The sequence below is a fragment of the Hesperophylax consimilis genome, chromosome 25, assembly GCF_061612785.1.
Source record: "Hesperophylax consimilis isolate HC1 chromosome 25, BYU_Hcon_1.0, whole genome shotgun sequence".
NCBI lineage: Eukaryota > Metazoa > Arthropoda > Insecta > Trichoptera > Limnephilidae > Hesperophylax > Hesperophylax consimilis.
Window position 1 is genome coordinate 28,712,818 of NC_142860.1, and position 25,642 is coordinate 28,738,459.

The 25,642-nt window shown below is 34.9% G+C and overlaps 2 protein-coding genes across 2 annotated transcripts in view; both read left to right on the forward strand.

Moving 5' to 3' along the window:
* The window catches only part of LOC149411773 (attractin-like protein 1), a 97,185-nt gene that overhangs the window by 37,596 nt on the left and 33,947 nt on the right, over positions 1-25,642 (forward strand). Inside the window, exons 13-20 of the mRNA XM_089646921.1 lie at positions 2,846-3,045; positions 3,139-3,235; positions 3,416-3,540; positions 5,172-5,343; positions 6,119-6,319; positions 6,399-6,585; positions 14,090-14,232; positions 14,456-14,605. Coding sequence (XP_089503047.1) covers positions 2,846-3,045; positions 3,139-3,235; positions 3,416-3,540; positions 5,172-5,343; positions 6,119-6,319; positions 6,399-6,585; positions 14,090-14,232; positions 14,456-14,605 — 1,275 coding nt within the window. The remainder of the gene's footprint in view (positions 1-2,845; positions 3,046-3,138; positions 3,236-3,415; positions 3,541-5,171; positions 5,344-6,118; positions 6,320-6,398; positions 6,586-14,089; positions 14,233-14,455; positions 14,606-25,642) is intronic.
* On the forward strand, positions 22,829-24,472 carry LOC149411774 (uncharacterized). Its single transcript, XM_089646790.1, has one exon. The coding sequence runs from the start codon at positions 22,945-22,947 to the stop codon at positions 24,058-24,060; it is 1,116 nt and encodes a 371-aa protein (XP_089502916.1). The 5' UTR covers positions 22,829-22,944; the 3' UTR covers positions 24,061-24,472.

Genomic DNA, 25,642 nt, shown 5'->3' on the forward strand with positions numbered 1-25,642 from the left:
TTTCATCTCTCTAAATCATGTATTGTTTGTTACTATAATATAAAATAAAATAAATAAATTAAATACACGTATCTGACAAGCAAAGTACCTATACAAACTACCTATCCAAAACTTGCGTCAGTGAAGTTAAACCAGTGGATCTAAAATAAAGTTTATTTATTTATATAACAAAAAAAACTAATAATAACATATTCTACATTCGCAATGGATGTCCAATCTCTAATGCAGAAAAGGCAGTGAACGCTATAAAAAAGGTACTTGACCCTGGAAATAAATTTAACAAGGACCAAATAGCTATAATTACACAAAAATACTTTTGGCCGTGAAAATCTTAAAATCATATTTTATATAAAGAAATTAAAAAAAATATTCCATCTCAAAAAAACATTGATATCTGTGAGGCAATCCACGAAACGAATGGAATTACGGAGAGATCTAAAAACATTATTTTGTGCAATGTACCTTAAAGTGCAGAGGCTACTGACAAAATCAAAAAATAAAATTGTAAAAATTTACCGATTTGGTAAAAATAACAATCCAAGACCAATTAAAATCCAGTTTGAAGACTCCCAGACAGCTAGAAAACAAGCAAAAAAACATCTCTTAAAGAATAATGTACGCATTTTCTCTGACTTGACTCCGGCACAGCAAAAGCACCTGATGGACTTACTGACAGAACTTGAAATACGAAAAGCTAATGGAAAATTGGACATAACTATAAAGTATATAAATTCGTCACCTAAAACAGTCAACATCCATGCAAAAAACCGAGCATAACGAAACTGAAAATATACTACCAAAACATCCGTGGACTACGAACAAAACTAGACGATCTACACACAGCTCTTCCATCCCATCATCATGACGTATATGTAATTACGGAAACCTGGCTTTTGACCCTGCAATAAAATCTTCTGAACTTGGACTCACTAATTACGAAATTTTTCATTGTGAAAGAAATGTCAGATCAAGTTCCAAGTCAAGAGTTGGAGGTGTTTTAATAGCAATTAAACGAAAGTACTCATCTAGAAAGTTACAGACGAAAAACAACAACATTCAACATTTATTTGTGCAAATCTCTACTCAACTGGAAAAAAATATTACTGGAACCACCTACCTACCACCACTCTCCGATATTCAAACATATAGAAACCATTGTGAAAACTTTGAAAATCTCTTGTCAAAATATTCAAACTCAAAACTTGTTATTCTTAGTGACTACAACCCTCCAAATCCAAAATGAGAATCCAACGACAGCGGCTACATCACAAAAGAAAGCGAAAATGACCGGGCACGAGAAATCTTAGACATAGTAAATTTTTTAAACCTGTACCAGAACAATTTTATTTATATAAATAACGATCCTTTACTAGACTTGGTACTGTCAAATATTCCTAAAATATCTGTAGAACTATCTAATGATCCACTCTTACCTACCGACAATCACAATCCTCCTCTATACATGAAATTAAGCATCAAATAATTCTCATCGGAGCTCAAAAAATTCAAACAAAGCAAATCCATAGCTGATTATATAAACTTTAGGGAAACTAGGAAAAAATGAAAAGATCTTTACAAACAATGCTACAAAATGTACACAACCATTGAGGATAATGCCTTTGGTGATGATCTGGATTGTAAGCCACACAGACCTTCAGGGAATAATTAATTCCCTATGAAAAGATGGGTTGATTACAAAAATTCACTCTGCAGGCAGCGTAACAAATTATCATCCAGCCACCAAATACATAAAACAGAGAACTCACCGAATATATCACTCGCATTGAGATTGGCAGCGATTCCTTAATCTCCAAATTCGGCAGCGGACGGCAATCAGCACAATAAAACTTGCATTCGCACCATGAAATAATGATCTGTCACAACAAGCTCTCAAGAGAGTAGAATTTAGAATTAAATTTGAATTAACACATTGTAATTCAAAAACTGTCACTTTCTTGTGACAAAAATATTTAAATCTTTTAGTCGTAAATCGACCAAACAGGAATAGTGGTGCCCTCTTTTGTCAAACAACATAATTCAGATGAATCCAGCTGTTTAATGCACATATGACTGAATTTCATTGTCACTTACCTGCAGAGCAAAATCTATACAATAACTGACCAGAGATGTCTATCCTGTCCACTGTTTTTAATTTTAAGTTAACTAGTTATAAGTCTACTGCTTCTCCAGCCTTTATCCAAAAAACTCTGGAAATTCCTTTAAAAAACAAACAATGAAAACACGGATTACCCACCAATAATGAAAATGAATGAAATCAGTGCAAACAATACACAGGACATTGTAAACCTTTTTCCAGACTTCTTTAAAAATGTATACGATGACGAAACCCCAGATTATAAAATATCCGAATACAAATTTAGTAATACCACACACTTGACAAATTGCCATATCACACAAAAATCTTGCGAACAGAAATTACTTTCCTTAGACAATGACAAATCTGCTGGCCCAGACAACATTCCACCAATATTCCTTAAAAAATGCTCCAATGCATTATCTAAACCACTAACAGTACTATTCAACCGACTCCTGTTCCTTGGATATTATTCAAACTGCTGGAAATCGAGCTTCATTACACCTATCTTTGAAAAAGGAAACGACACTGACATAGCCAATTATCGCCCCATTTGTGTACAGTCAGTACTTCCTAAGCTTTTTGAATCATTGGTCCTTGATGATGAAATCTATCCCAAATGAATAAAATTAATTGACCAAAAACAACACGGTTTTATCAAAGGTAGATCAACCGCAACTAACGTAACAATATTTCAAAACTTTATATTAGAATCTTTTGCAAAAAATAAATAAATATTTTGTTTTCCAGACGCGGCCAGATATGGCCACAGTGGGACTGTCTTTAAGGGGAACCTGTACATATACGGGGGCTTCTCGGGGCAGATGCGCCAGGACATGCTGCGCCTGTCTCCCGGAGACTGCCACGGCCGCCCCACGCAGGCCACTTGCGTCACCGCGCGCTCCACGCTCAAGTGCGTGTGGGACCCCAGTAGGGGCTACTGTTACAACGTAAGTATTCTCCACATCCACTATGAGTATATTGCCGGGCTTCTCACTTCTCACACCAGCTGCAGTACTCATAATTGTGTTTGATTTCAACAGGTGATGGAGGAGGTGCCAAGAGATTCCACCTTCGAGCTGATCAGGTGCCCAGAAGAAAGCAGAGACCGGATCGCACAAAGGATGCTCTCCCATAAAGGTTTTGTGTAGTGGTGGCAGGATGATTTCTGCTCTCTTAGTTAAATTGGAATAAGAGGGAACTGTGTGAATTCCACTTCCATCTTCAATTAGAGTATTTTATAAACTGACGGAAGTGGTAAGGGGAAGTCGATGGGGCAGGGAAGGGATGGGAAGTTATTAATGATGCTTGTTGTTTCAGACGGCTGTTTGCTGCAGACGGATTGTGCGTCGTGCATGCAGACGTCTTACTCGTGTCTGTGGCGCCCGGCAGAGGTGAACATCTCGCAGCGCTGCATTAGCACCAGCCACAATTCGCAGAGGAATGTAATGAGCTTTTGACAGATTGGATGTTTATTTTTTTCAGTACAGTAAGCATATCGATGGCTTAAAAGTTAAAATATTGTATCTCCATTAAACATAAAATACACTCAAGCAATTTTATGCATATTATTGCAAGTTTGCATATTATGGTAAGTTTGCAAAAACGTTTTGAGGGATCACTTGTCAGAGTGTGCCAAATTTGTAGAACCTAAAAATATGGGACAAACGCAGACATCTAGATCTAGGTAGATTAATTGGATTTAAACGAAGACATCTAGGTGGATTCATTGGATTTAAACGCAGAGATCTAGGTGGATTCATTGGATTTAAACGCAGACATCTAGGTGGATTCATTGGATTTAAACGCAGACATCTAGGTGGATTCATTGGATTTAAATGCAGACATCTAGGTGGATTCATTGGATTTAAACGCAGACATCTAGATCTAGGTGGATTCATTGGATTTAAATGCAGACATCTAGGTGGATTCATTGGATTTAAACGCAGACATCTAGATCTAGGTAGATTAATTGGATTTAAACGAAGACATCTAGGTGGATTCATTGGATTTAAACGCAGACATCTAGGTGGATTCATTGGATTTAAACGCAGACATCTAGGTGGATTCATTGGATTTAAACGCAGACATCTAGGTGGATTCATTGGATTTAAACGCAGACATCTAGGTTGATTCATTGGATTTAAACGCAGACGTCTGGGTGGATTCATTGGATTTAAACCGCAGTAAGTAGTTCATATGTTTCCATATTCATATTTTGAGGAATTAATTATTAATGAAATAATATGGTAAATAATAATATGTATAAATATACAACCAAACGCTCCACTGGATATTAAGAAAACTGACTTTGAAGATTTGCAAACCTGGAAACATTAGATTTTATGACATAAAATTAAGTTTTTAGTTACATATTACAGTATCCGTATCTTATGTAAATACAATATTTTGGCACCGTCTTTCGTTTAGTGTAAATATAAATATAATTGTTAAGGAGATACACGATCTGTGCTCATAAACACGTTGCTTGGAGGATTCACAATATATTTGGGGAGTTGGGTTTGTGTACCGCCTACCTAGGAACCATTTATTGGATAATTAACACCTCTGAAGTTTCATTAGTTTCCCGCTTGTACCACTAGTTTCCCGCTTGTACCACTAGTTTCCGAACACCATATAAAATGACATTGGGTTAAATGGCTGTGCAGGGAGAGGTTGGGCCTGCTATATGGAGGCCTGGAGTAGCGAAGGACAGGGACGTCTGGAGATGGGTCCAGACCTGCATACGACAAGGGGAAAAGATAAGATGAGAGAAAAAATAGATAACATTGGATAACCAACACCTCTGCCATAGATCACCCCAAGTGGTTCCTTTAGTGATTTAGCAGGGGTGCCCGGGCACCTGCCAACCAGGCTGCATGGCGTGCCAGACCCTGTCACCTCTCCAACTGATCTCTCGACCCATCGCCTTGCGCTGTAGTTGGAGGAGGTCCCCAGGGAAATTATTTTCCTCAGGGCCTCCTCTGTGGGGTGGGAAAACAATAAAATATTGTTCACAAATTTTGCTTGGAGTTGGCTGTCAAACTATTTGTCACAGAAATAATATGATTTGCAGACCATCACCTCACTGGAGGAGTGTCCGGCGGAGGAGGGGGCGATGTGCTCTTCGCTTCACTCGTACCGCTCCTGCGTCGGGGCCAGCGCCTCCAACAACCTGCAGGGGGCACACTCGTCTCCCCCCTGCCACTGGGACCTCGACGCAGCCAAGTGCACCCAGCGCACTGCCGGTAGGTTTCATTTCATTAAATAAATAAATTACACACTGTATGACACCTCGTTAATATGTTACGCATATGTTACACAGCGTGTGCAGGTCAAGCATTCCAAGAATACGGAGGAAGTCAGTAATAGGTAGCACCATTGTTATCTTTGATGGGAGTTGACCTCCTCCACGACCAGTTTTCGACTGATTCCGGTTCCTACCCTCAGGTCTTCCCATCCTGCTCTATTCTTCTTCTACACACTCACTCCACCTCATTTTCCACTGGCCTCTATGCTGTTTTGTGTAATTCTCTATGTGAGCATGTACCACTAAAACCTTTGACAGCCTGCATTCTGTCTCGTAAAATCCATCAATAAGATAAAGTCCTCCACAACCGTTGTACCCACAGGATGCATAGATCGGGCCTTAAAGAGTCAGCCCCTTGAGAATATGGTGCGGTCTACAGTACAGACCACAGAACATGTGGTCAACGAATGCACGTTCCATTCATCCTTTGGAGGGATTGGCGACGCCTGAGGCCCTAGACTGGATAGAAGTGGTATCCCTTTGACCTCCTCTACCATACAAAAGAAAAAGGAGAAAAACCTTTTTGTAAACCATTTCTTCTACTTCTCCAACTTCCTCGTAAATCATTTTCAACCCGTGCCCAACTATTTGTAATCTTCTACGTAAACTACTTTCAGTATTCGTTGTATGGGATTTGCGTAGCAGTTTATACAACTGCTAACACCCACTAAGAATCTGGCAATACCACATGGCAATAATATTTATGTTTCCAGCGTCTGTGGTGTCGGATGTGCACAGCAGCTCCTCGTGCTGGAAGCAGTCCTCATGCTCCAGCTGTACGCAGGAGGAGTGCATCTGGTGCCAGAACCAAGCACGCTGCGTGGACCAGAATGCCTACACCACCTCCTTCCCTTATGGCCAGTGTCGTGAGTGGACCACGGTCATCAGCCTCTGCAGAAATCCCCACAATACCGGTAACTTATGTGCCTTCTGTAGTGTTTTGTGGCATTTTGTCCGAGGTTTGACAGAACATAACATTTGTTCTCTCCCCAGCGGTGGCGCACGAGATGGCCGACCCTTGTGTGGCGTACGCCTCCTGCAACAGCTGCCGCGAGGAGCCAGCGTGCGGCTGGTGCGACGATGGCAGCCGCACGGGGCTCGGGGCCTGCATGCCCGGTGGCGCCGCTCACCCCACTGCCCCGCGCTCCTGCAACAAGTGGCACTTCACGCACTGCCCCAGGTATTAATTAGTATGTAACTACGTAACAGCTAGATGCCGTCAACGACCCAAGCTAGTGACGAGAATGTGCCTCAACAGTTGGAAACACACTTATAAGGTTTTTCAAGGGACCAGAATTTTTTGTGGGAAAATCTTACACGTAGAAACACACATATATATAATTTTTTTTTCTCAAATTATTATCCCATTAAACCGCAACTAAGCAGTTTGTCAACAGGATGTTCATGTTCAATTACAACATAAAATATGTACATAATATCATTACTAATTATACATAATATTTATCACTAACCACTGCCATAATAATCAATATTATTAATAATACAGATTATCTATATAAGGATTTATAAGTTATTAATAAGTTGTCGTCTCCTAACCACAAGCGTCAGCTTTTGTAGGAGAGTGTATAAAAATATGAGTGTATAATAATTATTTTGTAAAAAAAATAAAAATAAAATAAATCTCTGCTTAGTAGCCATGTTTTCAGCATATATCTAAATTTCTTAGGTTGTATATTATGTTGAATATTTTGTGCACATTGTATTCCAGGGTTCGCTGTCCATATTTATTGTTATATTTTGGTACAAGCATTCCTTCAATTTTTGTGAACCTAGTATTATGTTCATGTTCCATTTTCTTCTTATATTCGGAGTTAGATATATGCTGAATCAATATTTTGTGCCATAATAAGGCCTGTATGGGCAATTAATAATGTAAATAAACTTAAATATGGGAAGACAAAAGAAAATCAATCACACATGCATTCTGCTGTGTTTGTAAGTCTATTTACAACAAATGTCAGAAGCGACCACCGGCAGCGATCCATTGAGTAAAATACTACAAAAACTGCATTCTTTGAATTATTAATGCGGTAAAACGATGCAAAGAAGAATAATCGATGGAATCTATTTTTGCAAGTCTTGTATGAAGTTAATTTATTAATGAAAGAAATGAATGCGGGAAAACAATTATTGAAATTTCATTGTAGGTGGGAGCCATTTTTGCATTTAATTCAAGGAACAGTAAAACAAAACTTCTTAAACATAAAATCTCATTTGAAAACTTTATATGTGAGTTTCATTGTAGATAACATCAGTATGAATATAATTCAACACAACATAATACAGACTATGACTGTACATTGCTTTAGCAGCCTTGGTGCCAATAAATAAAAAGGAATAACAGTTAAGATCAAGAAAGGGACGCTTAGATGGTTTGGGCATGTAGAGCGAATGAGCGAAGAAAGGAGTGTAAGGAGAAGATACCATGCAAATGTGAATGTTAGCAGAAGTCGGGGACGCCCGAGGAAGACATGGCACGGCCAAGTGAATCAGATACTCGAGTCGGGCCAAGTCAAGAGTCAGAACAATAGAAGAGTATGTATGAGAAGATTGTAACATATAACAAATAATATGAATATATGCAATAATAAGGAGATGCTAATCTTAAATAAAAGATTCATATTACGGAATATAATTTATTGTAACACAAAACATAGCAAGAGACTCAAAGAATAATTTAAATATAAATAATCTCAGGGTGCGACTAACCTCGAAGATGCGTTAGTAGGTCGGTATTATTACGTAAAAATAATTAACATGGTGATTGAAAGTTATGCTACATTGTAGGTAGTAAAATGAATTATAATTTTAAATATCATTACTACAAATATTAAGGGCGCCAGTTCCATATAACGATAGAACAAAATTTATTAAATTATAGTAAACCAATATTGCAAACAGAAAGAAACTAAATATTAAATATTTGAAATGAATATTGAAATGCATGATGATAAACTAAAAACTTCCCGATTTCGTGTTGACCGCCATCCGCGAAGAGTCCTTACTTCCCCGTACTTGTGATCGCTGGATCCGCCACCCGAATACTGAAGATGAAGCTTCTTTTGTTCTGTCAGCCAACTGCCGAACCTTCTCTCATGGTGTCGCCAGTTGTCGGACATCCACACTAAATTATATAAATCAACGGGTACTTAATTTATCCCGTTACATTACCCCTTTCCGTTGAGAAAAAAAAATTATGTTTATGTTATATTATAATTTTTTTTTGTAGTGCCTCCTGGCACTTCCTTAAAGTCCATTTTGGGTACAGTGCAGCACTCCGGTTATAAGAAGTTTGAAGAGAATATCCAACTCCGCATGAAGCCTTTAGAGCCAGGCTATTCCATTATTTCTTCTGAGATGAATGCCAAAGGGTCAATAGTTCCTTATGAAGAAGAAGGCTGATTGTCGTTGAATGGGGGGTTGAGAAGAATCCAAGTAGTTTACTTCTTGATGATGAGATTGCCCGAAGGAGATGCGAAGTAAGCCATGCGATGTTCATAGCCTCTGTAGTAGTCAATTGCTTCTATGTTGAGATCCTTGGTTCCGCTTCTTTTTTCAAGTCTTCTTAAAGTCCCCTATTTTCTAACCCCTAATTTATTGGTTTACATTACAAAGAAGGCAAGAAGAAATTATAATTAATCATATTAATAATATAATCATAAAAATATAAGTGATGATAAACACTACCAAAAGTTATAATTTTGATTGAAACATACTGGCCCCAATAATCAAGATATAATGAATTTGGCATAACCAATTATATGGAATTTCCTAAATTTCCAAAAAAAGAAATGTTTGAGCATTTGAAGCGATCAAACTGCAATGCCAGTTATATAGAAAAAAAAAAACAAAAATTGTCATTTAGTTCTACTTATGTATGGACATTTAAAAAAATTAGGTAAACAGTGTAAAATAGAATTAAACACCTATTTAAAATTCAATGGTATTTTCTAAAAAATAATATGACCAATATTAATATCAATTAATGTCAACATCCTATCCAAGGTGCGAACCTTTTAGTTAAAAGTGAGTTCGAAGTTTAGAACAATTTCCAAAAGATGGCAGTTAATATTATTAAATTTCAAAATAATAATTATGGAAATCACAAATCTAAAGTGTGAAAATGTGTAAAGATTACATCATAAGTTCCTATATTATGTATCTATAAGTTGAAATAAAGACCAAAATAATTTATTGTTAAGTCAAGCGATAAATGTTGTCATATTTGAGCTTCGTAAAATTCGAATGCGAGATCATTTATGTATGAATTTAAAATTAATATTTAAATCATCATTAATTATTATCGATGAATGAAAATGTAAGTTGAATATTAAATTTTATTTTACTTTAAATAAACTGTACGAGCTCAAGAACTCTAAATTACTGATAGATTGCATAAAATTGTACTTAGATTGCCATTAAATTGGACTTATTTTAAAATTACAAATTCAATTGTATTTGTTTCTACCCGATATGAATACCTCAGAAAAATAATAGTTAATATTAATAGTTAATTAATAGTTAATAATAACCATATTACGTTCTTAATTTTTTGTTGAAAAATTTTACGCTTTGAAATCCAAAAAACAAAGTTTCCGATAAATCCTCTATAATAGAGAAGGAAAATGACCAAAATAGTCCGAATTTAAAAAAAAACACAAATCAATGGACAATTAAACATAAAAACACTGTTTATGAGTTTCCAACAAATCCTCTATATCAGAGATGGAAATAGTATGAATTACTGAATTTATAGCAATTAAAAAAAGAAATTACCAAATAATATCTTACATATCCTCTGATGGAAAATAGCAAGAATTGTCTAAGATTTACTGAATTTACAGCAATAAATTTTTTTTTTCCAAATAATATCCAACATATCCTCTGTAATAGAGATGGAAATTAGCGTTTGAAAAAAAATTGCCAAATAATAACCAACATATCCTCTGCAATAGAGATGGAAATTAGCATGTGAACAAAAATTTATTCCTTTTCTTTTTATTTAAAAAAAGGAAGAAAACACAAAACAAAAACACGCTCTCACAAGGAAATTAACGTTATGATTTTCCATTTTTAAAAATTATCACCTTCCAAAAAAAATGCCCAAAACACTATCAACTATTTCATCAGGTACACACTCAGAGGCTTATACAAGCATGGCGGCATTAAAGAAAATGTACTCTCAGAGGCTAAAAAGCATGTAGTACTTTTCTCCCGAGAAAAATTGCAACAAAAGCCAATTGCTTTCACTATATCACATAGCACATAGTTCCCCTGTCTCATGTAGGCAAAAACATCCACACGCTACAGGCCCTCTATGCCCTATGGACATAAGATGTAAATACATTCATCATTCCCACCCTTACAGTCAACCCTTACGAGCTGTACAAAGCCTCAGCGGTTTTATATTAAAAAAAACATGTGCAATGTAAAAGAAAAATTCACTTTCAGAGGCTACCCAAGCATGAAGTGACATTCCCACTGTAAGATACAGGCTACATATTTTTTTTATTTTTTTTTTAAGTTGAAAATCATACGTTAAGACCTACCCAAACAAAACTTGACATTATGACAAGACACTGAACAAGACTAAAACAAAACATACATTTAATGTGTAAACATACGCGTTACGTTTACGCATCAAATGTAAGCGATCAAATTGTCATTTCTCGTTTGTGGCGTTCAAACGATTACGAGAATTTGTTAAGAACGAATAATATAAATATTTATAGTTAGATAGACAACATTATTTTACCATGTTGTAGTAAAATATTCAAGTGTATTTTAGTAAATTTTACTTGAAAAATCATCAACATCAAATATGTGTTGAGAAAAGAAAAAAATATATATGCATGAAAATAATAATTGTGTGTGTGTGTGACGTTATTTTTTTTATAGATTATAATGACATTATAAATCTTTCCTCGAATAAATATGTAACATTGTTCTGTATGTAAAATGTTAAAAGAACCATTCTTATTAAAAAAAGTGATTCTATTTTAATCATTTAATATTCTCCTTTCGAAATAAATTAACGCAAAAAATTAAATACATGATTTCAAAAAAAAATCCTTTAGAAAATTCAAAATATCAAACTAGGCAAACTATGTGTTACACCCACAATATAGCAATAAGTTAATAATATCGAAATTACTAATGGACTTCCATGTCATGATTTAAATAAAGCATGTAACTTTGACTATCAAATATGATTGTGATAAAATTCAGACTCCAATTAATCCCAGATGATGCAATACCAATCATAAATTTAAAGTACCCACAATAAATATGGAAGGTTCCACAGTTAGAAAATAATTATTGAGATTTTTTTTTTTGCTTTTACTTGAGTCAACTCCTACGAAACCAATTGAACCGATAAAATGACTTTAAATCCTTCCTAGAAGATATCATTATATCACCTCGCATAGCCCCAAAGAAAATGAACAAAATAAACAAACAATATAACCTCTTTATGCAATGCTTATACAGGCAAACCGCAATATACAGGAGTCGTCTGCCGCAGTGATGAAAGACGTCTCCTCCAAAACTACCAGCATGCGATCCCGTGATACTTGAACGCATTGATGTAGAAATCTGAAATTCACATTTATATATTTTATTATATTATTTAAAAAATAAATAAAAATAACTCCCTTTTATCATTGATGGAAAGTTTAATTATTTCCTATAACAGGAAAATATATTTCAAAAATAAATAAATTATTAATTTAAAAATAATTTATATGTATGCCTTATAACAGGAAGATTTAAAAGTCTATGTCAATTGAAATGAAAATGACTAAGAAGTAACATATTATAATGTTATTATTACAATTATACAGGATTTGAAATGGTATGCAAATGTAATTCAACATAACCTGAAAGAGGAATATTAATATATCTTGAGGAGATTTTGCACAAAACGGCGCTATATAAATGAAATAATAATAGTAATAAACATTATTATTATACATATGTGAGAAGAAAAAAATTCCTTTATATCAATAAGAATTTAACTTACTCCGTTTGAACAATTAATTTTGTTGTAATAAAGAGTCACCAAAATTGCGACGCATGTTGTTCACGAATATTGTGAAAAAATAAACTACCGGTGCACTGAGGAAATAAAATAATAATTAGTTTACCCACACACAATCATTGTACATATTTAAATAATATTATTTGCCAGTGAATCAAGTATTCTGAATCAGAATGTTTTAAATAATGTGATGACGCCTTACTAAATACGTCACGGATTCAGAACGGTAACAATAAAAATAAAATATATGACGATTTAGAATTTTACGTCACAAAGAAATAATATGAACGCTTGGCGTTCTGAGTATTTGGTGGCGGATTGCAAAAAATGTTGAAATTAATATCAAACCCCCGATTGCAATGATAACGACGGAAGAACAAAAAACTCTCGCGAATCAACACGAACTCGTGAAGCTTCATTTATGCATTTCATTACTCAAAAATTTTAAAAAAATACATGAAATTAACATGAAACTATTCAAACTACCCACAACAGCACATTAAATCACCATGAAACAACAAAAAAACCCGGTTTAACCACGATGGGTCGCCATTGTAACATATAACAAATAATATGAATATATGCAATAATAAGGAGATGCTAATCTTAAATAAAAGATTCATATTACGGAATATAATTTATTGTAACACAAAACATAGCAAGAGACTCAAAGAATAATTTAAATATAAATAATCTCAGGGTGCGACTAACCTCGAAGATGCGTTAGTAGGTCGGTATTATTACGTAAAAATAATTAACATGGTGATTGAAAGTTATGCTACATTGTAGGTAGTAAAATGAATTATAATTTTAAATATCATTACTATAAATATTAAGGGCGCCAGTTCCATATAACGATAGAACAAAATTTATTAAATTATAGTAAACCAATATTGCAAACAGAAAGAAACTAAATATTAAATATTTGAAATGAATATTGAAATGCATGATGATAAACTAAAAACTTCCCGATTTCGTGTTGACCGCCATCCGCGAAGAGTCCTTTCTTCCCCGTACTTGTGATCGCTGGATCCGCCACCCGAATACTGAAGATGAAGCTTCTTTTGTTCTGTCAGCCAACTGCCGAACCTTCTCTCATGGTGTCGCCAGTTGTCGGACATCCACACTAAATTATATAAATCAACGGGTACTTAATTTATCCCGTTACAAGATGTATGAATGTGAATGAGGCAAGGAGTGTGTGCCAAGACCGAGTTGTTTGGCGGTCCGTCCTCTCTACCTACCCCCGCGGAGAAAACGACGTGATGGTTAGTTAGTGTAACAGTTAATGCATAATTTGGATTGGTCTTGCAATTTCTTATCCGATGCGTAGCGCCTAGCGTCAAGGGATTCTGCCGGTGGCAAGTGTAATATAACTTTTATATGTAACAAGAAACTCCCTGATGTTTTGTACTAGGTTGATGATATTTTTATATTTATTTTTTTTTTTTTTTTATGTGACACCTCACAAGAGTGCCCCTGCCTGTGCAGTGTACAGACAGGGGAACTATGTCACCACCCGGTTGGGCAGCGTTATGTATGTATATACCATTATGCAGCACTTTGTGTCCAATTTACCCATCGTTCTGTGCACTCAGTGGGACTAATTTGTGATTGTTTCCAGTTGCCAGTGTAATGGGCACTCCACCTGCGCAGACGGGGGCACCACCTGCCTGCAGCCCTGCGGCAACCTCACCACGGGGGCCCATTGCGAGCGCTGCTCCCCCGGTTACTGGGGCAACCCACTCAACGGGGGGCGCTGTCAACGTGAGTATCCATTCCTTTCAATAATTTATATTATAATATGTAACATAATTTCTTATGTTCAAAAACTTTCATGCCATTTTTCTCTAAAACTGAGTTAGAAAGTCTCTGTCAAATTTTATTGTGCAACGATAGAGCCCCACTCTATTTCTTTGTTCTAACACTGGACACCCAGAGTGAGAGTCATTTCTTAAACTGCTTTTCCCTATACCCTGTTTGGTTTCAGCGTGTGAATGCAATGAACGGGCTAAGTTGTGTCACCCGGAGAGTGGCAAGTGCTTCTGCACCATCAAGGGCCTGGTCGGGGACCACTGCGAGAAGTGTGATGCCACCAATCACTACCACGAAGACCCCAGCAAAAAGGGATCCTGCTACTGTAAGTACCCCTTTCTTCTGTGTGCTCCTGTATTAGCTCCGGAGGTAACCCATGAGTCCCATCTGCACATATATGATATCCTTTCTATGTTTCTGATCATTTCGTGCCAGGCCGTCAACAGTGTATTTGATTCTTCTTGCAGAACCAACTTACAAATTAATGTTGATGATGTATTGAAACAATTTTACGTTATCGCCATGTTCAACGGAGTGGTCAGAAGCAAGCTGGAGTACTCCAGTACCGTCTGGATACCTTATCAACTTAAATACATAAATATGATTGAACAAATTCAAAAAAAATTCCTAAGGTATGTTTACATGCGATTATACGGAATATATCCGAAATTCATGCATCACGTGGAACTGCTAAAGGAGACAAATTACCAAAGCCTGGAGACTAGGCGTAATGCCGGACTCATGGTATTTGAATTAAAGTTACTAAAAAACCTTATCGATTGTCCATATCTCCTGTCATGCTGTGGATTATTCGTTCCTGATAAATACTGTCGAAATCGTAGCCACGACCTATTCTGTATACCGCAGGGTCGGACAGATGTCATTGCCCAACATAGCATGACAAGAGGTATGACCTTGCTAAATGCCCTACCAGCGGATATAGATGTGTTTAATATAACTATACCATGTTTTAAAAAAAATATGTACGTGTATTGTTAGTTTTAGTAAAATTGTACCATAATTGGACTTACCTGTCTGTCGTACAATAAAAAAATAAAAAAATTTGAAACTTTTTTCCACTTTTTTATCACAGTTAAACAATACTGGTTTCAGCCTGAAAATGGCTGTGATAGGTTGAAGCCGGCATCGAAAAACTAATAACGGTCAGAAATTAAACAAAGTTTAATTATTGAAGACAATATTAGCGATTCCTAAACGAAAATTTGAAACAGAAAAATCAGAAAAAGGTACGGTCACATCTAGGACAGATGTGAAGTCCTAGATGTATCTTTTTCTGATTTTTCTGTTTCAAATTTTCGTTTAGGAATCGCTAATATTGGCTTCAATAATTAAATATTACAATATGAGGTTTTACTAAAAACTATTTTTCAAAAAATAAAATAAAAAAAGTTGAATTGTTTTAATACTTCGCCACCTTTTCTCCGACCTCTCCGATCCCCGCAAACGAACCACCACTGAGTCGTATAACAAACGAAAACAGCGGCCTCTTGATCACAGCAGACATGATCATTACCGCCCTGAGACAAATGAAAACTGGGAAATCAGCGGGTCATGACGGACTGAGTATCGAACACATCAAACACGCTGGAGGACCAATTTTTCTACTGCTGGCGAGTTTGTTTACCGACCTCTTGAAGAACGGATACTTACCAACTAATATGACAAGAACCATAATAACACCTATTCTCAAATCTAAATCGTTGGACTCTACCTCCCAAGACAGCTATAGACCGATCTCAATTGCCACCACCATGCATGAATTTTTGAACGTCTATTACTAAACAGGATCGGACCCAGCTTGGATACTTATGACAACCAAATGGGATTCAAAAAGCAAACTGCTACTGATACATACTGCTATATTTACGGTAAAAAGAACCCTGGAATACTACAGGAATAAAAAGACTACCTCATATGCATGTTTCTTAGACCTGAGCAAGGCCTTCGACAGGGTTTCTCACCCTCTGCTATGGGCTAAACTCAGAGAAAGAGGCATATCATCAGAGGTCATCCTTTTTATTATATATGTAAATCAAATGTTCACTCTTCCCATTGTTGGAGATATCATATCTTACGCAGACGACACTGTAGTTATCACAAAAGGAAAATCATGGGAGGAAACAATGAGGATAGCCAATATCAATATAAACATACTCAAAACATGGTTCGACCTAAATTGTCTCTCACTAAATACCGAGAAAACATATTTCATCCCATTCTCTTTGCAGGAAAAAAATTTTGAAAACAATATTACCATTAAAATCCATTCATCACAATGTGAAAATAAAAAAGAATGCGGTAATGTAAATTGTTTACCAATAACATGCAAAAATAGTATAAAGTATCTGGGTATCATAGTAGATAGACACTTAAAATGGAACGAACAAGTCCAAAATACGGCAACCAGAGTGTAGTATCCTGTAGATTCACCTTAAAAGGGACTTGGGTTCAGGATTGATTATAATACGTAAGGCTGGTTGAATATTTACAGAGATCGTTTATTGCTTGTTAACTGTGAGACTACAGAATACCGAATGGCAATACAGACTACCGCCGAAGTGCTCCCCGCACCTCGCGGCCCGTAGGTAGGTAACGAGTACCACATTCTCCCCCACTTAAGAGGAGAACTCCTACCAGGTTTACATCTTACGTGAGCCTGTTTACAACATATTTATAGAGTTATCATATATAGCAAAATTATAATAAAGGTTGTTACACATTAGTTTTTTCTATGCCGCAGCCTTCCAGTCCAAGGAGACTGCCACGGTGGTTCCTGAAACAGAGGAGAAGACCCATTAGCCCCTTTCCGAAAATAATGGGAAAGGTCTAGGTCTGATACTCCATATCAGAGCCTAGATCGTCACTATACACTTTTTTACGCTCTTTGGGATTCCACCTTACACTCATTGGTGTCAGTTGATCCTCATGTCTTTTCCAGATTTGCCCTGTGTCTTTTATGAAAATTAAGTAGGTATTAAATCCAATTCTTTTTTTAATGATACCTACCATCCAACCTTTTTTTCCTCTAAAATCCTTAGTCATCACCTTTTTCCCCACCACAAATATATTCATATTTCTTTTCTTAGATTTATAACTCTTTTTCTGATTTTCTCTATTAACTAATATTTTACTCTTTACTTTATCCGACATACACCTCTCCCCCCTCCTTTCCGCAATCACTGGAGAAATGAAATCAAACACGGACCTTAATCGTCGTCCTAACATAGCCACCGCTGGTTCTACACCAGTCGTGATATTTGGGGTATTCCTATAATCAATTAAGAATTTGGTTAACCTATCATCGACGTCTCTCGGTAACCCCCCATTATGTAAAATCTTTTTTAAAAAATTTTTACACGTTTTAACTCCGTTTTCAGCTAACCCATTACTCTGCGGATGATTCACAGGAGAAGTGATGTGCTGGATTTTTCTATCTTTACAAAAACGCTTAAATTCTTCTGAACAGAAAACAGACCCGTTATCCGATACAATAGTTTCTACAGTACCAAATTGAGCAAACATCCTCTTTAATTCCCTTAAAGTATTATCCGTATTAGCTTGTTTTAAATTAATGCATTCTATCCACTTGGTACTTGCATCTACTATAATTAAAAAATTTGTATTAGCCATCGGACCAAAAAAATCAATATGTAATCCTTGCCCACGGCTTTTCCTCAATTGGCCAATGTTGTAAAGGCGTTTTTGGTGGATTCGCCTGATTTTCCAGACACTCTTTACATGATCTAACTAAATTTTCTATATCTTTGCCCATTTTTGGCCACCAAAAATATCCTCTTGCTAACCCTTTAGTTTTAGCTATACCTAAATGTGAACGATGTAACATATTTAACAATTCCCCTCTCATAGAATTTGGAATGATGGCTTTATGTCCCCAAAAAATACAATCTTCTACTAAAGACAACTCATCTCTAATTTTCCAAAAAGCCCATAACTCACTATCTTTTGGAATTTTCCTTGGCCAACCCTGCCTTAAATATTGTTTTACCAATGATAATACGTCATCTTTAATAGTGGTTTCCTTTAAATCATCAACATTTAATGGAACCTGAGAGTTATCACTAACATAAAATAACAACTCTTTTTCAATATCCTGAAAATTAATGGAACTCAGCTTCTCAATATATAAATCCTCCGATTTATTTGTCTCTTCTATTGGTAATCTTGATAAAAAATCTGAACAATTTTTTTCTGATGCTACGTATTCAATTTCATAGTTAAACCCCGCCAAAATTAAACTGTAACGTTGCAATCTATTAGCACTCAACACAGGAATGCCCTTCTTTTCTGACAAAATTCGTACTAACGCTTGATTGTCGCATTCTAATTTGAATTTCCTACCGTATAAATATACAAAGAATTTTTTTAATGCAAACACTATCGCTGTTGCTTCTAAATCTAAAATACTATATTTACTCTCTGTGTCTGTCAATTTCCTTGATGCAAACGCTATAGGTCTACTACTACCATTTGAATAAGTATGTAAAATTGTCGCACCCAATCCCTCTAAGGATGCATCCGTTACTAATTTTACTGGTAAACGTGGATCAAAATGTACTAACACGCAATCAGAAGAAATTTCTCTTTTAAGTTCTAAAACTGCATTTTCACAGTCCTTTGACCAAATCCACTCCGAATCTTTTTTTAATAATTTATATAAAGGTCCTAACAAACTAGATATATTCGGAATAAAATTTCTATAATAGTTAACTAAACCTAAGAAACTTCTTAACTGGTTAATATTACATGGGCTACTAGACTCCATTATTGCTTTAACTTTACTTTCTAATGGTCTAAAACCTTCCTTCGAAATAAAGTACCCCAAGTATTCAATACTTGTTTTGAAAAATTCACACTTTTCTTCATTTACCGTGAGACCACAAAGTTTCAATCTATTCAAAACTGCTAATAAATTTTTATTATGTTCCGCAACTGATTTGCCCGTAATCAAAATATCATCGTAAAATATAATTGTTCCGTTTAAACCTTGCAATGAATTAAACATAACCCGCATAAATATACCTGGTGCTGCATTCAAACCATACACCAGTCGAGTATATCTATATAAACCTATATGTGTAGCTATGGTAGTTATATCTCTACTACCTTCACTTAACTGTAATTGTGAATATGCCATTTTTAAATCTAATTTAGAAAACATTACCGCTCCACTGATTTGTGTCAATAAATCCGTAATTACGGGTACTGGAAATTTATTTACAACCAAACCTGGATTAACTGTTAATTTATAATCTCCACAGATCCTAACTGATCCATCTTTCTTAATTATTGGAACAATGGGAGATGCATATCTACTCGTTTCTACTAATTGTAATATTCCCTCTGAAACAAGTCTATTAATTTCATGTTCGACTTTATCTTTAATAGCTAAAGGTATTTGCCTTGCATTGCACATTTTTGACTGAAATCCCTCTATTAATTCCAGCTCAACACTATATTTATTAAATTTCCCTAATTTATTCGTTAATACGTCTCCAAATTGTGTTTTCAACTTATCGACATCTAAATTGCTTTCTTCATTAACACCAAAATTATTTACTACCGTGCAATTATTCAAAAAACTAATGCTAATCCCAAATAATTCCATAAAATCCCTACCTAAAATTAAATCCGACCCATTTTCAATAACCACAAATTCAAAATTTTGTTGATTATTATTACATGTGACAAATAAATTTATTTTACCGCTCGCTTTTAGCGGCTTGTTATCGTAACTCGCTAAGTGTACATTAAATTGCATTAAATTAACATGTTTAAAATATAATTTATAGATACGTTCGGGTATGGCACTAATTCCCGCTCCTGAATCTATCATTGCCTCGAATGAAATATCATTTATTTTCAATTTAATTACATACGGTTCAATCCTCTTATTAATACTTGATACAAAAATCTTTTTTTTAATGCAAGAAATATTTCTACAAAATTTAGCAATGTGACCTTTTTGACCGCATTTAAAGCACTTCGAAAATTTATTATTCACAACCTTGCACTCTGATTTAAAATGCCCGAATTTATTACAACTAAAACACTTTTTCTGTTCCGAATCTAGATGCTTCAATTTCGGTTTAAAATTATTACTATCGCGCGATGAACTTCTACTATGCCTCGAATTTAAATAAACACTTCGATGTTTCGATACTGATGGATTATTTTTCGGACTTTTTGATCGTGAACGTGAACTAGCTACTTGATAACACACTTTTTCGTCTTTGAAATTTGCTTCAGAAGCCTCTAAACACGCTGCGATTGAAATTAATTTCTCAAACGAATTTTTTTCGCCCTCAATGAATAACCGTTCTCTAATTTTAGGGTTTCTTACTTTACAAATGAATAAATCTTTTAAATTATCTTCAAATCTAGTACCGAATTTACAATTTATGGATAAACTTTTTAACCGTGCCGCAAATTCTTTTACACCTTCTCCTGATTCATTAACTACATTATAAAATTTTGATCTTTCTTCAAACAACGAAGTAACATTTTCACAATAATTACCCAAAAATTCACACAAAATTTCTACTGTGACATCATTTATTTTTTTAGGAGTAACCAACTCAATCAATAATTTAAAAGTTTCCTCCTCCAAAGCGTTCAAGAATATAGCTCGTTTCTTTTCGGCAGAAATTTTCTCATCATATAATATGAAGTAATTCTCCAATCTTGCTTTGAACACCCCGAAACAATCTGACTTGTGACTGAATGTCTCTAATGGTTTGATTTGAGCCATGATTTTACAACAATATTAAAAAAAAAATTATCAATAAAAAACTTAAACTAATGACTTAACTCAAGTCTAATGATGATTGTAGCTCTGGTTCTGGTCATCTACTCCCTCCTGTTGCAGATCTTCCTTCTTAACCTCTGGTTCTGGTCATCTACTCCCTCCTGTTGCAGATCTTCCTTCTTAACCTCGGCTGTACTCCAAGAATAGCTCTCGACCGATAGTTCCCAAGGATCCGCTCTCAGCTGCTCCTTGCTCCAATACAGCTCCCAGCTGTGCTGCTGTTGTTCAGCCCCCGGCTTCTTATGGTTTGAAATATATATATATACAGCTCCCCGCTGAATATTTATCCTCTTCACGATAACTCCGCTCCCGCGTGATTATCTGGAACTATTTTTTTTTTTTTTGATTCTGGTTTCGTAATTCAGCTCCCCGCTGAATTATTTTCAATCTTATCTTACAAAGATTCAACGATCCTGTTCTATTAATGTAGCGAGACTCCCCGTCCGTCACATTTAAAAAAGCACCGCCATTACGTGAATACTCTCCGAATTTCTTGAATTTTAACAACACGTTTGCCGCGTAAATTCTTTTTAAACTTCGCCACTGTTTTATTAATGACTAAGTTTCCTCGTCGCCACTGTAGTATCCTGTAGATTCACCTTAAAAGGGACTTGGGTTCAGGATTGATTATAATACGTAAGGCTGGTTGAATATTTATAGAGATCGTTTATTGCTTGTTAACTGTGAGACTACAGAATACCGAATGGCAATACAGACTACCGCCGAAGTGCTCCCCGCACCTCGCGGCCCGTAGGTAGGTAACGAGTACCACACAGAGTAAGAAAACTTATTTACTTATTCATTAGATCGAGAAACATCCTTTCATATAATATGATTAAAATTATATATTTTTCTCTTGCCCAATCCATATTACAATATGGTATAATCGGTTGGGGAGGGACTTTCAAAACTAACCTTTCACCTGTAGAAAAGGTTCAGAGGTTAATTTTGAAAGTCATCCTAAGAAAACCATTGATATTTCCAACCACGGAGCTGTTTGAATCGTTTAGGGTTCTTAGCTTAAACAAAATTTTTAAAAAGAATGCACTGTTACAAATTCATAAAGACCATTTCAATTCAACAATTTCTACAAAAATAAGTAACCGATCTAGATCACGTGGTAACTTAGAAATTCCTAAATGTAATACTAGTGCTGGTCAACACCATCATAATTATCAAGGTATAAAATTGTTTAATGCCCTTCCGGATAAAATTAAAACTGAAAAAAATTACAAAACTTTCAAATCACAAATCAAACAACTTTTAGATGAACCCAACGGTAATCACAAGTTTTAATTTCATTGGATACATTTTTCAAATAATTGTTTATATGAACTCATTTGTAATTTTTATTAATTAAATTTTCATAAATTCATGTTATGAATTTAGGAAAATTGATTAATGATTAATAAAAAAAATATATATGTAAAGAAAAATATAATTTTCTTTAAGTGTGTCGTGGACTGTCACTGGCTGGATGTGCGCCACAGTACCTACACAGTCGACTCGATATTTCGTAATCTATGGTGACATAGTAAAAATAATCTATGGGTTGTGACATGACAGATTGATGGAAATTTTATTTGTAATTTATCGTGATTGTGATTAAGGAATTGACATAAAATTAATAACATTAAATGTCGTTTCTTTCATTACAGGTAATGTTTTGTTACTGAATGCTTTTCTGTATGTAACTCTTGTGAGATTAACAAAATAAACCTCTTCTTTCATTACAGAGAAACTCAATTGTGTTTTAATTAACTGTCATTCAAATCACAAGGAAATTATCATTATAAAACGACATTTCTTGTCACAATATGGAAAAGTTGAAGTTTACATTTCAATCAAAACCAACAACAGACGGAAAGTCTAATCTTATTGCCATAACCTCAATTGTTACACAAGATGACAAAGTTTTCCTGATTCCTGAAGAATGTCAAGCAGCATCACTCCACAAACCTATCTACACCTCTAAGGCTTATGCTATAGTAAAAAATACATTAAAAAAAAGACACCAAACCAGAAGTGTATGGATAAAAATGACAGAAGATATTTCACAAACATATGTGGATGAGGACAAAAACATGATTTTTCAGGACCAATTTCTAGAGGAAATTACCAAAGAACAAGTGTCTATTGCCAATAACAGGAGTTCAGAAGACCCTATAGTGAAAATTTTGGAAAAATTAGTTGAAAATCAACAGAAAAACGAAAAACAAAGCATGAAAAAGTTAGCTGACAGGTTTGTACTTGAAAAATTTAATGGAAAAAATATAAGTGCATGTCACTGGATGGAAGTATTTGAAACAGAATGTGCAAGGTTTGACATTACTAAGGACGAAGAAAAAATTGAAATCTTCAGATTATTTTTGGACAAATCATGTACAGATTGGTATTCGTCCATGATGATAAAGCTTAGTTTACAATCAGAGTGGTTAGATTGGAAATCAAACTTTCTGCAAACCTATGGTGATAAACGTTGGACTGCTAGCAGGTATGCTTTATCTTTCAAGTATCAATCAGGATCATTATTAGAATATGCGGTTAAAAAAGAAAGACTTTTACTTGAAGTAAGAAAAACAATTGATCAGGGGACTTTAACCGATATAATTGCTGCCGGTTTACCAGATTATATAACAGATAGAATCAACAAGGATGAGATTATAGAAACAAAAGACTTGTTTAATGAACTTGGCAAATTAGAACATTTAGTTTCGAAGAAAAAGTATATGAGAAAGAAAGATGATACTAAGCCGTTGAAAGAAAAATGTAGCATTTGTGAAAAATTAAATAAAGGTGTGCGCTATCACTCAGAAGATTTATGTTGGTTCAGAACAAAGAATAATAATAATGAAAATGATAAGAGGAAAATAAAGCACATTAATAATTCAGAATTAGAATGCGAACTGCAATGTGAGAACCAAAAAAACTAATAGTGCCGCCATTAATTAAAGTAAAGTTAGTTTTAAATAAAAATGTTGAAGTATTTGGAATCTATGACTCGGGCTCTAATGTGTCATTGATAAACTCAAGGTTATTGAAGATAAACAATGAAAAAACAGGTTATTCGAACAATACTAACTTAAAAACAATTAATGGCGTTAAAAAGGCAATTGGTATGATATCACTGGATGTAACTATTTTTAACATTGAAAAAAATATGGATGTCTTTGTAATAGACAAAGAAAATTTTGATTACGATTTTTTAATTGGACTTGATTGCATACAAAAATTTAGCTTAATTCAAGATGAAAACTTAGAAATCAGTCAGAAAGCTCCAACACAAATAAATGAAATAGTTTCTAATCAAACCCAATCTAATAATTTAATAAACTTCAATGAAAATTTTACAAAAAAAAACTTCATTACTTATATAAATCATCTAGACTTTGATCAACAAAAAGTGATTGATGAATTAATAGTGAAGAATAAATCTGTATTTGCAAAGGACAAATATGACATTGGAAAGGTAAAAGATTATGAAGCACACATTGATTTGTTAGTGGAAAAATATTGCAATAAAAGACCGTATCGTTGCACAATCGAAGATAAAAAAGAGATTGAAAAACAGATTGCAATATTACTAGAAAAAAATATAATAGAAGAATCATATAGTCCATTTGCAGCTCCAGTTACATTGGCTTATAAAAAAGATGAAAACAAAAAATCTAGATTGTGCATAGATTTCAGAGATTTAAATAAAATTGTTGTCCCTCAATCACAGCCGTTCCCGCTTATTGAAGACCTGATGGTAAAAACAAGAGATTGTAAGTTTTTCTCAACACTAGACTTGAACTCAGCATTTTGGTCAATTCCTCTGCGAGTCACAGACAGGCACAAAACTGCTTTCGTCACTCAAGAAGGTCATTACCAATGGTCATGTTTGCCATTCGGCTTAAAAACCGCACCAGCAATATTTCAGAGGATAATGTGTAACATAATACGGAAACACAAACTCGGAGATTTCACAGTAAATTACATAGATGACATCCTGGTTTTTTCAAAAACTTTCTCAGATCATGTCAAACATCTAACACAGCTGTTTCAAGCGATTGAAAGTGAAGGCTTAAGACTGAAGTTTACAAAATGCACGTTCGCAGCTGACTCGGTTAAATATTTGGGTCACATAATACAAAATAATTCAGTTAGACCTCTGAAAGATAACTTGATATCAATAAGAAACTTTCCGACCCCAAAAACGCAGAAAAACGTGCGACAATTTTTGGGAAAAATAAACTTTTACCATAAATATGTGCCAAAAATAGCAATGAAATTGGATCCGTTGCATAATCTTTTGAGGAAAGGTCAAACCTTTAATTGGACTATGGCATGCCAAGAGTCATTTGATGAGATGAAACAAATTTTATGTTCTCAACCAATATTAACCATATTTGACCCGAACTTGCCTATACATGTATACACAGATGCTAGTATACTAGGAGTGGGAGCTATCCTAAAACAGCCACAAGAAAACAATGAGGAAAAACCAGTAGCTTACTTCTCAAAGAAATTGAA

Bases quoted from the DNA above. Each gene is read 5' to 3' on its own strand.
- LOC149411774 (XM_089646790.1), top strand. From the start codon at position 22,945: ATGGAAAAGTTGAAGTTTACATTTCAATCAAAACCAACAACAGACGGA.